We start from the raw sequence: 15,473 nt of genomic DNA on the forward strand, positions 1-15,473 counted from the left end.
AGCCACAGTGGGTGGGAGCTATCCTTTTGTGATCAGAAAGCTTTGAGGAGCAGGCATCAATCGGCAGAGTGGAGAAAGTGGGGACAGGGTGGGTAGGGGGCAGCTGGCACTGCCATATACCTGAGGCTGGAGTCCACAGCATCACCCCCTCTTCCCTCTTGGTGGGAAGAAGGGGTGAGGCAAAGAAACTCCAATTAGCTCTTTCCAAATGCATATGAGGGCTTTGGGGGTTAACCTTCCCTGCATGCTTTATCTGAGTCTCCACCCCCAGAATCTCCAGCTTTTGAAAGTGGCCTGGGTAGGGAAGTTGTTTTACTCTTAAAGAAGAATGTGGAATAATATTTCCCATATCAGAGTGTAAAGATTAGGAACAGAACAGATTGATGGACCCAACCAACAAGCCACTACATTCCATGGGAGGAAACATCTCGGTGGGGGCGGCAGGGTTTTCCTCGTCTTCTCTCATAACCCCCTCTTGGGACAGAATGCTAAGGACTGTCCCAAGTAATGGGTTATGATGACAAGTTAAGGGGTGATTGAGGGAACAGCTGCAGACTTGCTCCTTCTAAGCTCACTCTCACCCCATTCTGGGCCAACTCAATTTTATTTATTTGCTGCCTTGGGTGACTGAACCTTGGGTCCCACTTTCTCCAGGATGCCAACTGCACTAGCTGTGTGCGAATGACGTATCTTGTGCATTTTAACTTTTTTTTTTCGTAATATAAATATTCTGGTTTTGTATTTTTGTGTATTTTAATCTAAGGCCCTCATTCCTGCACTGTGTTCTCAGGTAAGTGAGCAATCTCAGGGATAAGTCAGCAGCAGCTCCGGGTCTGCACAGCAGGAATGCTTTTTGTTGCTGTATCATCAGAGAGAACAACTATTTGGAGTGTATAGCCTATTGAACTACCTCATTTTTGCCAATTAGAGCTGGCTCTTCTGCCATAGTGTTCTCTTGAAACCCCTCCATCTTCAGCGTTTCATGAGAGACTAGGTTTTAACTGGGTTGCCCCATGACTTGGTCTCCTTTCTACTGAAAGACTGGAAATTGGTCTGAACAGGAAAACGTGGTGCAGAGAGGTTAGGAGAGGCTGGGCCAGGTAAGTAGTGCAGAGAGGGGAAGCCAAGATTAGGCAAAGGTCACGTGTATGTGTGACAAAGGGTTCCTGTTCCAGATCTATAATCCTAGGGCACAGGACTCACTTTATATACCACAGGACTCACTTTATATACCACATCCATCCTTCATCTGACTGGGCTAGGCCGATCATGCACAACAGGGTGTGTGTGTTTTTATAAAAAATGGAAGTTGGTAAGGAGAGGTTTTTAAGAACAAAGCCACTGTACCCATCTTGAGCTGCCCAGGGATGGATATGTGAAGCAAGGACAAGATCTTTACCAATTCTGGGCTTTTCCTTCTTGGCTTCTGGAGAGACCATCAGCAATGGCTTCTTTGTGGTTCCCAGAGCCAGGGTCCTACTCTGCTGCAGCAGTGATTAGTATCATGGCAGCTAAAGGAGAAAGGGCGGTGGGGGCGGGGGGTTCGTTTACAAGCTGTGAGATCACTGCAGACCTACCTCACTGTGTTGTCACGGGGCAAACGCAATAGAACGCATTGGATGATGTGTGTCTGATCCTTGTCTCCCCCAGCTGCTGCCCCCTCTAGTTATTATATTTGTCTGGGCTTTGTAGGACTTCACAAGTAGCTGATTTGGTGATTGCTAGGTGGCCTAGTTTGTGTAAATACAATGTGTTGGTCTTCTCCATGTTCTTTTGGGGTTTTATTGTTTACAAACTTCTTTTTATATTGAGAAAAATAGCCAAAGCATCTTTGACAAAATGTTCTGCACCAGGCAAAAAGATCTGAAACATAAGCTTGGGGGCCCCTCTTGAAGTTGGGGGGGGTCTTGAACTACACTTTCTTTTGTGTTCCCCTTCCTCTATTTCCTATTTCAAACAAGATCTGTCCTGAAAACTAGATTCCTACTCCCTCTTCTTTCCACCTTTGTACCCCCAAAATAGACCATATACCTATACATTTAATTTGTGGGGTATCTGTGATTAAGTGATTTGTGCAAAAATCCTGAAGAAGCTAAGATCGCTCCATCCCTTGTTCCCAATCTCGAGTCATGTCCATTCCTTGATGTGATTCATGCTAAACGGACTGATGTATTTGGATGGATAAAGACCAACTCCAAGGGTAGAGAGAAGCAATGAAGGGGGCCTTCCATGTAGAAGGTGGGGCTGGGAGACCATGAAAGGAAAGATGAATGTATATCCAAGTCACTCAGGAACTTTTATGCAGGTGCAAGAAACTTATGTCAAAGTAGCCACAAGATTGTTTAATAGCAGACGGACGAATGTAACTCCATGTTTACTGCTAGAAACCAAAGCTTTGTATGAAATCTTGAATTTATGGGGAGGGAGGGAGGGAGGGTAGAAAAGCATGTACCCATCTGTTCTTTTCCTCATCCCTTCTTCTCATTCCTGAACTGCAGGAGACATAGCCCCTCGGGCTTTGGAGACCCCATCTGGGCAGTGTTTATTTGATGGCTGATTTTGCTGTGCCAGGTACTTTCTTTCCCATTTGCTATCATTTTGTAACACACACGCTGACCCTTTTCCCTTCCTTGTTTTCCTTGGGAATATACAATGAATAAAAACTTATTGGTACTGAAACTGTCATCTTGGTTGATATTTAAGGCGCCTTTCTCCTACCGTTATTTCCACCTTCTTGGATTGGGACTCAGAAGTCATGAGAAGAACCATTAAGTTTTCGGTTCAGCCATTTTCTTAGGAGTGAATCTTGAAAGTTCAGTCTTTTTAGCACCTCATTACAGTGGATTTTTGTTTCTAGTTAAGGCCTCTTGTCCTTTCCTTGGAAGCTGCCACATTCAAGAGGGGATTAAGGGCTTGGCATGCATAAGAATGGGGTTGCCTGTGCCACTAGCTGGGATGAAAGGATGGGGCCATGGCTTGGGGCATGAGACCCTAATAATACTTTGTCCCTTGCTCCTCAAAGCCCTTTACAAATCTTAATTAATTAACCCCCTGTAGCAATCCAGGGAGGGAAATACTGGAAACTGGGGAAAGTGAGGCCAGAGGAGATACACTGACTAGTTACAAACACATGTTAACAAGTTCACTAGCCTTTCTTAACATCTAGCTCCCCCCATAAAAAGGAGGGTTTACTTGATTGGAAGCATACCAACTATCACACAAAGTACAAGAAACCATTAACAAAAACAAGGATAAGAAGTTTACCTGGTGGCTCACTGGTAAAGAATTATGCAATGCAGATGATGGTTTGATCCCTGGGTCAAGAAGATCCCCTAGAGAAGGAAATGGCAACTCACTCCAGCATTCCCTGGGAAATCTATTGGACAGAGGATCCTGGCAAGCTACAGTCCATGGGGCTGCAGAGTCAGACACAACAGAGCAACTAAACACTCCAGGGACTTCTACCAAGTCAATGCCGGTCATGATGCTGCTGCTGCTGCTAAGTCACTTCAGTCGTGTCCGACTCTGTGTGACCCCATAGACGGCAGCCCACCAGGCTCCCCCGTCCCTGGGATTCTCCAGGCAAGAACACAAGTGGGTTGCCATTTCCTTCTCCAGTGCGCGAAAAGTGAAAGTGAAGTCGCTCAGTCGTGTCTGACCCTTAGTGACCCCACAGACTGCAGCTTACCAAGCTCCTCCATCCATGGGATTTTCCAGACAAGAGTACTGGAGTGGGGTGCCATTGCCTTCTCAGAAAGCCCGTCATGGAAGATGTTAAAAGCAGCAAAACACTGGATTTCAGTAAATGGTTTTCCTCCAAAATTGAAGTAATCAGATAGGCAACCTAGACGCCAAGCAGGAAGGATGGAAAAGCTTAAGAAATTTCATGGATGGGTTACTCATCTCTAGCGGGCTTTGATCATTTCACTCAAAAATAACCCTTTTATCATAAAGAGTGGAAGACAAAGTAATGAATTGGGAGTTAAGACTGCAGTATCTCTTGCTTCTTTGATGACACTGGAATCGAAAGTTAGAAACAGGAAGGTTCTTTGAAAATGGTAGTTTTTGTTTTCCCTCCTTTAATTTTGGGAAAACTAAACTCCCAATTCTTTTTGTGAGTTAGTAACTCGAATTCCTGCAGCCCTTTTCGTTAAAGGTTTGATACAGAAAGAATACCCCCGATTTTTCTGTCAGGGTTAGCTGATGGCCTTATAGTTTAGAAGCCATTCTTAAGCAGAGTTCTTTCTGACCTTAATCCTTTTTTTGAGTTCCTTGGGTAGGTCCTACGAATGCAAACCCTAAAATGTGTGTGCCTTAAAGTCAGCACAAAATGGATTGAGGTTAAGTGTCTTGTGAGACTAACGAGAGACAGGAACTTCGCAAACGATTAAATCCACTAAATACGACAAAATGGTGTAAACACACGCTTTTTAAGACTTGTGTCAGATTTAAAGCCAATTCTGCAGCCTTACAGTTAGCAGAACACTGCCTTACCCCTTTATCTCAGCAGTCCTAATCTGCTGCTAGCGGCTGAGAAGTCTCGGCATTTCTGACTTGACGCTCCCCTAACTCCTAATTCCTGTCCTGTAACCGGACGGTCTACAGACTTAGCGGCTCTCAGGTGGTCTGGATCTCGCCCTCCCCAGCAAGGTCCCTGACACTTGGCCCGGAGCCGAGTCGCCCGCCTCACCGCGGAAAGCCCGGTTCTCCAATTCGCTTCACCCCACCCCGCCCCCAGGCGTTCGAACGGCCGGGAACGCTCCCCTTGTCTCTCCTCCTCCTCCGACCGCGCAAGCGTAGGCCAGGGCTCCGCCCCTTAGGTGACGGAAGAGGCGTGTCCCAGCGCCCAACGATGACGTGTTCTTCCAGCGCCACGTCGTGAGGAAGTGTCGGGCCACTGGAGCAGTTGGAAGGTGCTGGCGGAGCTTGTCAAGGTGCTGGATTCAGGGTGAGGTGGACTGGAAGAGAGAGATTGACTGGGCAAGAGGCAGCTGTGGGACAGGCAAAAGGGACAGTGGAAGAGACAGTGAGAGAATAAATAATTGGGAAAATCTCTAAGTCAGGAGGTAACGGGTGCAGGGTTGAAAGCGTTGTCCACCTGGAGCACCGAGGGAGGATGGAAAAGGAAGAATGGGGAAGGATCAGGATGTAGGCGCTACGATGTGGCAGGAAGCAGACGTTTTGAATAGATGTTCAGAAAAAGGCGGTGCAGACACTGAGGGAGAAGGGACTATAGCAGCAAGCTCCACCAAGCCCGTGGAGCCAAGAAAAGGCCTCTGCCCTCTAAGTCCTGTTGTCTTATAAGTCTGGGTGGAGAAAGACTAGAGGTTTAGGCCAGTGCCTTTGCGTTCTAATGCTGACTGCTCTCTACCATTTTTGGTGAGTCCCTGCAAGTCAAACGTAGTTGTTTGCCGGCGTGGTGACTTATGGTTCTCTTTCTTGTTTATACAGAGTTACCTGGTTGGTGTCTAATCGTCCTGTGCTGCTTCTCTGGGGCAAGAACTATGTCATGGGTCAAAGAAGGAGAGCTGTCATTTTGGGAGCGGTTCTGTGCCAATATCATAAAGGTGAGCAGTGGCCCACAGCACCAGCTGGCCTTTTGGTTTGTTGGGTAATCTTATATCAAAACCTGTTATTAAAATTGAGTAATCCCTGACGTTTGTGGATTTGTAATAGAATTTAGCAGTGTTAAAGAATCTTAGAATTGCGAGTCTACGTTTCTGGCAAATTATTGTCCTAACTCCCGCATTTTCAAGAAACCCAGAACCTCTTGTTGTCACTGGGCACCACCGGCTGTTAGGTCTTCCTGAAATTTGTTTCTGTGGAACTTTGATCGGTCATGCCTAGTACTGTCCTCTGGGTTTAGATAAAATAACTAATCTTCCTTTGATGTGATGGTAGAGCATAATGGTTAAGAGTTTGGGTTCTGGAGGCAGACAACTATGAATGAACGTCCTATTCTGTCGTGTACTAACCATGTGACTTTATATGGTGGTTTTGAGGATTAGATGAAACTACATAGAAAGCACTCAGCAGCGTGTCTAGCAGTTTTTAATTACTATTGTTGGGGGTGCCTTTCAGCCATTTGAAGACTCTAATCACTCGGTTTACTACACTCCATGCTTCCCCCAGATCTTCCCTCAATTTTTTCTCTAGGAATCACAGCAAAGTTATATCTTCTGCATATGAAAGGTTTGAGATTGGAGCGAGTCAGTTTGGTTTCAGCCCCAGGCTGCCAAGCAGTGGGTAGCAGTGAATTTATGAGTAAGCCTTGAACCCCACCTCCCCACACACAAAAAATGCCAAGTGATCTCAAGCAGTGCAGGAAATGGAAAGCATCTCCTTAGGGAATCACTGCAGTCTTGTGTTGGGAAGAACAAACTTCATGACTAATTGGAATTTTTTTGGGGGGGTGCCTCTATGTAGGGTGGAGAAGGCAATGGCACCCCACTCCAGTACTCTTGCCTGGAAAATCTCATGGATGGAGGAGCCTGATGGGCTGCAGTCTGTGGGGTTGCTAGGAGTCGGACACGACTGAGCGACTTCACTTTCACTTTTCACTTTCATGCATTGGAGAAGGAAATGGCAACCCACTCCAGTGTTCTTGCCTGGAGAATCCCAGGGACAGGGGAGCCTGGTGGGCTGCCGTGTATGGGGTCGCACAGAGTCGGACACGACTGAAGCAACTTAGCAGCAGCAGCTCTATGTAGGGGCAAAAATAGAAAATCTCAGAGAGTTGCAGGGGAAGCAGTCTATGAAGAAACCCTCCAGTGAGGGCAAATAGTCCAAGGAGTGAATTTTTGCTATGATGGACAATGTAAGGCTGCTCTAAGCCAGATAAGAAGTTTTGTTTGCCTCCCAAATGCCTTTCTTGTTTGTTTTGAAGTGGCTCCTGACATTGAAATTTTTATAAAAATCTTGAGTGTCTTCTCTTGTGAAATAAGAAGATCCAACAATTTTAGGCCTCTATTTCTGTGTGACAGGACTCAGATGGAAGTGGATGCCTGTTTTATGAGGAGGATGCCCTCTACATTTGACCACATCCATCATTATCTTTCCTATGTCTTCCAGTTGAAAGCTAATGAAACCAAGCTGGTGGTTAAGGGCATATAGTTAAGACATGTTCTCTGAAAGCACATAGACCTCATTCTGAATCCCCACTTTATCTCTTCTTAGCTGTGTAACTTGTGCAGGTCACTTGAGCTCTCTGAGCCTCAGTTTTCTCATGTGTAAAATGCAGATAATACTATTTACTTCATATGTTTGTATGATGAAAAAAAAGCTAAGGTGAAGTATAAAAAATCCAGCATAGTACTTGACATTTAGTAAGGGCTCAGTAAACACATAAATAAAAATAAATAAAAGTGCTTAATGCTTATGTATTGAGCAAAAAAGGACCTCATACCCAATTCCCTCCCTCAGGACTTTTACCATATGACTCAAGCCTGTCAGCTTGGCATATTGTCTCCCTCTATCTCTGAGTAGTATGTGATGTGTCTGTTTGTCTTCTTATTTCACAGGCAGGCCCCATGCCCAAACACATTGCGTTTATAATGGATGGGAACCGTCGCTATGCCAAGAAGTGCCAAGTGGAGCGGCAGGAGGGGCACTCACAGGGCTTCAACAAACTGGCAGAGGTGGGTGTGGGAGGCAGAATCAAGGGTGAATGGTCTGGGGAGAATTGGATTATAGCTCAAAAACCAAGCCCTGAGTTTGCTGTGGTTTGAGAGTGCTTTTATAGCTGTTTGTTTTCTTCCTTGCTATCTGTAAGTCTCATATCAACATTCACAAAAAATTAAATCATCTAGTGAATCATCACAAAATATTATATATAAGAGCAAAATTGTCTCCTCTTACCACTTTAATCAACAGTTTATATTTTTCTGTGTCTCATCCCAGTCTTTATAGTATGTTCAACATGACTTAACATCTGTAAAATTATATCTATAGCTTTTGAAAAAAATTATTTTTCAGTTCAGTTCAGTCGTTCAGTCGTGTCCGACTCTTTGCGACCCCATGGACTGCAGCACACCAGGCCTCCCTGTTCATCACCAACTCCCGGAGCTTACTGAACCCATGTCCATTGAGTTGGTGATGCCATCCAACCATCTCATCTTCTGTCATCCCCTACACCTTTTGCCTTCAATCTTTCCCAGCATCAGGGTCTTTTCAAATTAGTTAGTTCTTCGCATGAGGTGGCCAAAGTATTGGAGTTTCAGGAATACTGTGTTGGTTTCTGCCATTTATCAACATGAATTAGCTATAGGTATACATATGCCCCCTCCCTCTTGAACCTCCCTCCCACCTCCCACCCTTTCCCACCCCTCTAGATTGTTATAGGGGGTTTGGGTTCCCTGAGTCACACAGCAAATTTTCACTGGCTATCTGTTTTACATATGGTAGTGTATATGTTTCTATGCTACTCTCTCCATTCATCCACCCTCTCCTCCAACCCCCCGCCCGTGTCTGTTCTCTATGTCTGCCTCTCCATTGCTGCCCTGCAAATAGGTTCATCAATCATTTTTCTAGTTTCCATATACATGTGTTAATATATATTTGTTTTTCTGACTTTCTTCACTGTATATAATATGCTGTAGGTTCATCTACCTAATTAGAATTGACTCAAATGTGTTCCTTTTTATGGCTGAGTAATATTCCATTGTGTATATATACCACAGTTTCTTTATCCATTCATTTGTCTGTGGACATCTTGGTTGCTTCCATGTCCTAGCTACTGTAAATAGTGCTGCAATAAACACTGGTGTACATGTGTCCTTTTCAGTTATGGTTTCCTCAGGGTATATGCCTAATAATGGTATTACTGGGTTGTATGACAGTTTTATTCATAGTTTTTTAGGGAATCTCCATACTGTCTTCCTGGACATACTAGAGTGGGTAGTTGTTCCCTTCTCCAGCTGATCTTCCCAACCAGGGATCAAACCCAGATCTCCCACATTGCAGACAGATTCTTTACCAGCTGAGCCACCAAGGAAGCCCAAGAATACTGGAGTGGGTAGCCTATCCCTTCTCCAGGGGATCTTCCCCACCCAGGAATAGAACCAGGGTCTCCTTCATTGCAGGCAGATTCTTTACCAGCTGAGCTACCAAGGAAGCCCATGATAGTTTTATTCCTAGTTTTTTAGGGAATCTCCATACTGTCTTCCATAGTGGCTGTATCAATTTACATTCCAGCTGTTACTGCACCAATAGTACAAGAGGGTTCCGTTTTCTTCACACCCTTTCCAGCGCTTGTTGTTTGTAGATTTTTTGATGATGGCCATTCTTACTGGTGTGAGGTGATATCCCATTGCAGTTTTGACTTGCATTTTTCTAATAATGATGTTGAACATCTTTTGATGTGTCTATTAGCCATCTGGATGTCTTTGGAGAAATGTCTGGGTAGGTCTTTTGCCCACTTTTTGATTGGGTTAATTGTTTTTCTGCTATTGAGTTGTATGAGCTGCTTGTATATTTTGGAAATTAATCCTTTGTCAGTTTCATTTGCTATCATTTCCTCCTGAGGGTTGTCTTTTCACCTTGTTTATAGTTTCCTTCGCTGTGCAAAAGCTTTTAAGTTTAATTAGGTCCCACTTGTTTATTTTTGTTTGTATTCCCATTATTCTAAGAGGTGGGTTATAGAGGATGATGCTATGAATTATATCATACAGTGTTCTGCTTATGTTTTTCTCTAGGAGTTTTATAGTTTCTGGTCTTACATTTAGATCTTTAGTCCATTTTGAGTTTATCCTTTTACTTGTAGTTGTCCAGTTCTCCCAACACCACTTATTGAAGAGACTGGTCTTTTCCTCGTTGTATATTCTTGCCTTCTTTGTCAAAGACACGGTGCCCATAGGTGTGTGGGCTTATCTCTGGATTTTCTATCTTGTTCCATTGGTCTATATTTTATCTATAGCTTTGATAACCTTGTTTTTCCTTGACATTTGGGCAAGTATTTTTCTAGGTTCATATATAGCCTTTCTGCCTGTATGTTTTAATGACTGTGGAACATTTTATCCTGAGGATCTGACATGGTTTGTTCAGCTGCTCCACTGTTACTAGACATTATAAATGGTACTGGGCTTCCCTGTTGGCTTTGACAGTAAAGAATCCACTTGCGATTCAGGAGACTCGGGTTTGATACCTGGATCAGGAAGATCCACCAGAGAAGGGAATGGCTACCCACTCCGGTATTCTTGCCTGGAGAATCCCATGGACAGTGGAGCCTGGTGGGCTACAGTCCATCGGATCACAAACAGTTGGACATAACTGAGCAACTAACGCTTCCGCTTTTCACTTTGATAAATGACACTGATTTAGAATAAATTCTTGGATGTGACCTTTCCAGAGCAAAAGTAGGGGCTGACTACCCATCCTGAGACTGAGGTGTTTTTCAGGACACGGGCCTTTAAGTGCTTAAACTAGGAAAAGTACCAGACAAACAAGGACATGACTCCAACAAAGGTCATTGGCATTTTATGGTTTTAATGCCTATTGCAAATTGGGAAACGTTAAATTTAACGATAACAATGGACTGTGTTGATCTTTGTGAAACTAGCTCGCGGATCTCAGCTTCCTGGCACAAGAACACAGCCAGCACAATGATACTTTTTGCCTTGAATGAGTGGTTGTGGAGTTCTCTCCAACATTGTGGAGTCTTCAGGTCTGTTGACCTGATGTTTCTCTTTTGTGACTAGAGGTGGTCTTGCCCTAGTGCTTAGGAGCTTAAGCTCTGTGGTCACTCAGAATTCATTGGCACCCCTGCTCTGCCACTTCCTGGCTCTGCGACCTGCTTTAAGTTACATAGCTTCCCTTCGCCTCAGTTCCTCCATCTATGATATGGGGAAATAACATAAGGATTAAATAACATGCTTCAGTGAAAAGCATGTGGCGCATGCTGGCGTAAAGGAAGTGCTCAAAAATTGAAGCTGTTATTAGCGTCTTTACTGACTGAGGTCAGTGATGGGCTCCAACCTGGAGGTACCCACCAAGTTCGCTGCCTGGTAAGGTCTTCAGGGCCCACGCCTATTGGCAGTTAATGTGTTTGTGTGTCTGATAGCGAATTAGAAAGGTGGTTCTTCAGTTTATTTCTTCAGTTCTGTTTGAATGTCTTCTACCCCTTGCCTTTAACCTCTAAGCTCCCTGTCTCAGCACTGCTGTTCTCAGCTCCAGTTGATTCTCCACCGTTAGTGGCACTGGGTTAGAGAAGTACCAGAAGTCTGAGTTTAAATTTGAGTTTTACTTCTGTTTTCATTGAGGTGTAATTTCATTCAGGGACATGCACAAATTTGGGGTTTTGACAGTTGCACTCCTCTGTCTATTCCACACCCCTATCAAGATACAGAGCATTTCCATCTTTCTGGAAGGTTCCTTTGTGCCCCCTCCCAGTGAAACCCTGTGCTACCTCCTCTTCCTCTCTACGGGCAACCACTGTTCTGATTTCTGTCACTCAATGTGATGAGTATTTGCTGTTCTAGAACCTCACATAATGGATTCATACAGTAGAGCTGTGGACTTGATACATTTCTTCACTTTCTGAGCCTCAGTTTTACTATCTGTAAAGTAGGCATGAAAACAATAAAGCCTTTCTCAAAGGGTTGCTTGAAGAATGAAATGAAATAATGTATGTGAAGACACTTTGGAGACTTAAATGCTACACACTTGCGCAGTCGTTGCGTGTTTTCTTATAACTCTTCAGCCTCTCAGTCTTCTGGAATAATGATGCTATGAGTGGTACTACCTGTGTTCTTATGTACCTTTAGCCACCTGGTGAGGGATGGATTGTGATGCCGTTTCACAGATAAGGAGATTTAGGCCCTGAGAGGTTAAATGATATGCCAGCAGTCACATAGCAAGTGCATAATGGAGTCAGGGGCTAGGACCTAGAACTTTACTCTCTCAGCAAAGAGTTCTTTCCAGTAAATCACAGCAGCATCAGCATAATAATACTGATTAAGTTCACATTTTTCAGTCTCTCGATTGGTGGCTTTCTGCTTGTTTGGTTCCCTATTCTGGTATTATCCTAGCTCTACCCAGAAGGAAAAACGTCTGTCTCCCACTTCCAGCACTGAGTTGGGGCTGAGGCATGCCCCATTTCCCTTCCTGGTCTTCCTGTATCCTAGCTCCTTGCCTTCTCCCCCTCAGACTCTGCGTTGGTGTTTGAACTTGGGCATCCTGGAGGTGACGGTCTATGCGTTCAGCATCGAGAACTTCAAACGCTCCAAGAGTGAAGTAGACGGGCTAATGGATCTGGCCCGGGAGAAGTTTAGCCGCCTGATGGAAGAACAGTAAGATGCTGTCAGAGGGGAGCGTGCGTCCTTCCACCAACCTCCAGCCTTATCCTAACCCGCAGCTCTTTTTTCTGGGGCTAGTTAAGGAACTCTCAATCTTTCTGCTGTTAATAAGACCTCATCAGTGGCAAGTATGACAAGCTAGTTTTTCTCTTTTTTCAAAGGAATCATTTATTTGAGGGTATAGAGGTATTTCATAGAATTCAAGGACAAGTATGGCCAGCCTCAGGTAAAACTGAAGTCAGGAATTGAAATCCATTAGATAATGGATTCTAAATGCCTGCTTGGACATTTGCTTCTTTTGCTCCACAAACCAGCTTTGTCTGCTTCAAGAGCACAGCCCATAATGAACTAAAACCCTAGTTGGCTCTAGTTCTAAGCAGCCCACCTTAGATCAGAGTTCTATCCCGGGACTGGTAAGCCGTGACCAGGGGGGTAGAGTGAGAGAAACTTTGAAACAGTCATTTTCTGTGGTGCAGCCATCCCTAAAAAGCTACTACACTTCCCTGTATATTCCCTGGGAAGGAAGGATGATGCACAAAAGGCCTTTCTGGGGATGAGTCAGTACTAGTCTCATCTGTCATTATGTTTAAGCCTTAACTTAGGGAGCAAAGCCAGAATGGGACGAAGAGGAAGTTTGGTGGAAATTATTTGCTTCTAAGTGTGGAACTCTCTCCAGCCCGGACTGCCCCAAAGTCTCTTACAACCATTCTCTGCCCAGCTCCTCCTCACTCCAGGACCAGGAAGATGAGAGAACAGAATACTTAGAGCTCTAGCAGAGCTGGGCCTAGGACAGTTCTGTCATTTCTGTCCCTGTGTGGGTCTGGGTGAGGGGAGAGTAGCCAGGCTTCTCTGTCCATGTTAAGATGGTGAGACTCTGGGCCACAGACATTACTGCCTCCTTTGTGGCTCAGAAGTCACACCCAAGGGACTGGGGACGGAGGTAATCGGGATACATTTCAGGTGTTCAGATTCTTCTGTATTTCACACTAATTTTGTCTTTTTAATGTGCTTATACTGTGTGTCAGGCCCTGAGCCTAATGTGCATTCTTGTTTAATATTCACATTATCCTGTGAGAAAGGTATTATTATCCCAGTTGTAGAAAGGAAGAAAGTAAAAACCAGAGAAGTTTAAGTGTGTATCTTGGGTTGCGCAGCTATCAGACAGACAGAGCCAAAACAGACAGAATCTTTCTGACTCTGGAGCTAAGCTGTTGTCTACTATACTGCACTGCAGGAGACAGGAGGTAATCTTACAGTTCTTAAAAGGTGCTCCTGAGATTGTTCTAGTCAGTCAGTAGTAGAGGACATGGTCTTAGGTTCTGAAGTCCTGGAGAGAGCAATAAGAAACCTTAGTGGTGGTTTTCCTATAGTGTGCCACAGAACCCCGGTGTTGTGAGGGGTGGGCGTGCAGGGACCCAGAGGGAACAAGGTATACAGTGCTGCTTTGTGTTTATCTGTCTTATATATGGGGCATCTATTTCAGATTTGATTCAAAGAGTTGTTTGGCTAAAAGAAGTTTGGAAAACCACTGGTCTAGTTTGGTTTCATCAGTTGGGAAACTAACCCTGGTGGAAAGAAGAGAAAGGTTTGCCTAAGGTCACACAGCAAACTAGTGGCAGAACCAGGCTGGGAACCCAGATCTCCTGGCTCCTTGCCAGCACTTTCACAACTCCTTCCCCGTAGACGTCCTTCAGGTCACGTGCACTTTCCCAGCGCGGCACTTTCCCAGCCCGGCACTTTCCCAGCGCGGCACTTTCCCAGTAGGCAGAGATGGTTAGCACCGCCAGTTTACAAGGTAAGAGGCTCCGCGAGGCTAAGCAGTTATGCTAGCTCAGATAGTAAGCAGTAGCACTAGGGCTTGAATCTAGGTATTCTTTCTCTTTTTTGGCTGCATCCCAGGGCATGCGGGATCTTAGTTTCCTGACCGGTGGATGCACAGAGTCCTAAAATCTGGACTGCCAAGGAATTCCCAGATCTAGATACTCTTATTCAAATATTGCCTTGATTTTGAGTATACATTTGTCTACTAGCACTCACGTGGGTTCTCAAAACTAGGTGATTAGATCTTGCTTCACTCTTGGAAGAAATGTGATTGAGCATTGCAGGGTGGAAAGGCTGTGGGTGCAGCCTTCAACTCTGGATCAGGGTTATCCAGAACCTGCCAGATAGCCTCGCCCCACAGTATACTTCTTGTTATGGAGCTCCTGTTTTCCAAACATTAGTCATTCTGTTTCTCCTTAGCATTCCCAAGTTCAAGAAGCTGACTAGGAAACAGTGAGTTCATGCTCACTCTGCCATTTGGGAGTTACTATATGGAGGCAGTGTAATGTCGTGATTAAAAAGGCCCTAGAACCAGACTGCCTTGATTCAGTATCTGACTTTCTACTCACCAGCTGTCTGACCTTGAATGAATTAACCTCCCTAGGCTTCAGCTTCTTCATCTATAAAAGGGGAACGAGAATGGTGTCTGCCTCAAAAGTAGATGTAAAGATGGAATGCATGTAAAACGCTTAGACCAATGTCTGTAAAAGTGAAAATGAAAGTTGCTCAGTGGTGTCCGACTCTTTGTGACCCCATGGACTATACAGTCCATGGAATTCTGCAGGCCAGAACACTGGAGTGGGTAGCCTTTCCCTTCTCCAAGGGATCTTCCCAACCCATGGATCGAACCCAGGTTTCCACATTGCAGGTGGATTCTTTACCAGCTGAGCCACAAGGGAAGCCCAAGAATCCTGGAGTGGGTAGCCTGTCCCTTCCTAGCCCAGGAATCAAACTGGGGTCTTCTGCATTGCAGGTGGATTCTTTACCAACTGAGCTATCAGGGAAGTGCAGACCAATGTCTGGCAATTAACAAACATATAATTAATGTTAGATGTTGCTATACTTACATTTCACGAGAAGTTAACAAAAGTAACCGGTAATACAACCCCTGCCCTTGAGTTTGTTTGCCTGTCAGAATGGGACAGATAGCATAGAATCCGTGTGATGCAGCTTGCCAACAGGGACACCTGAGGCAGTGTAATATTTGGTAAAGAAGTTTTGGGTTCTCAAATCAGACAGACCTAGGTTTCAGTCCGGACACGGCTCTTGATGGTTGTTTGACTTTGGGTAATCCCTATCTGAGCCTCAGCCTATTCTGTCTGAGCCTCAGTTTCCCGCTGAAGAACAGGGAATGTACTAAAC

The 15,473-nt window shown here is 44.8% G+C and overlaps 1 protein-coding gene across 4 annotated transcripts in view; it reads left to right on the forward strand.

The window, feature by feature from the left end:
* Positions 4,855 to 15,473, forward strand: part of DHDDS (dehydrodolichyl diphosphate synthase subunit) — a 38,092-nt gene continuing 27,473 nt past the window's right edge. For 3 of the 4 annotated variants that reach the window (XM_018056403.1, XM_018056411.1, XM_013974097.2), the window contains exons 1-4: positions 4,864 to 4,948; positions 5,452 to 5,567; positions 7,521 to 7,637; positions 12,142 to 12,284. In XM_018056403.1, coding sequence (XP_017911892.1) covers positions 5,505 to 5,567; positions 7,521 to 7,637; positions 12,142 to 12,284 — 323 coding nt within the window. In that variant the 5' untranslated portion in view covers positions 4,864 to 4,948; positions 5,452 to 5,504. Of the gene's footprint in view, positions 4,949 to 5,451; positions 5,568 to 7,520; positions 7,638 to 12,141; positions 12,285 to 15,473 lie in introns of all 4 variants that reach the window. The other variant, XM_005676812.3, reaches the window with a different exon arrangement.

The sequence above is a fragment of the Capra hircus genome, chromosome 2, assembly GCF_001704415.2.
Source record: "Capra hircus breed San Clemente chromosome 2, ASM170441v1, whole genome shotgun sequence".
NCBI lineage: Eukaryota > Metazoa > Chordata > Mammalia > Artiodactyla > Bovidae > Capra > Capra hircus.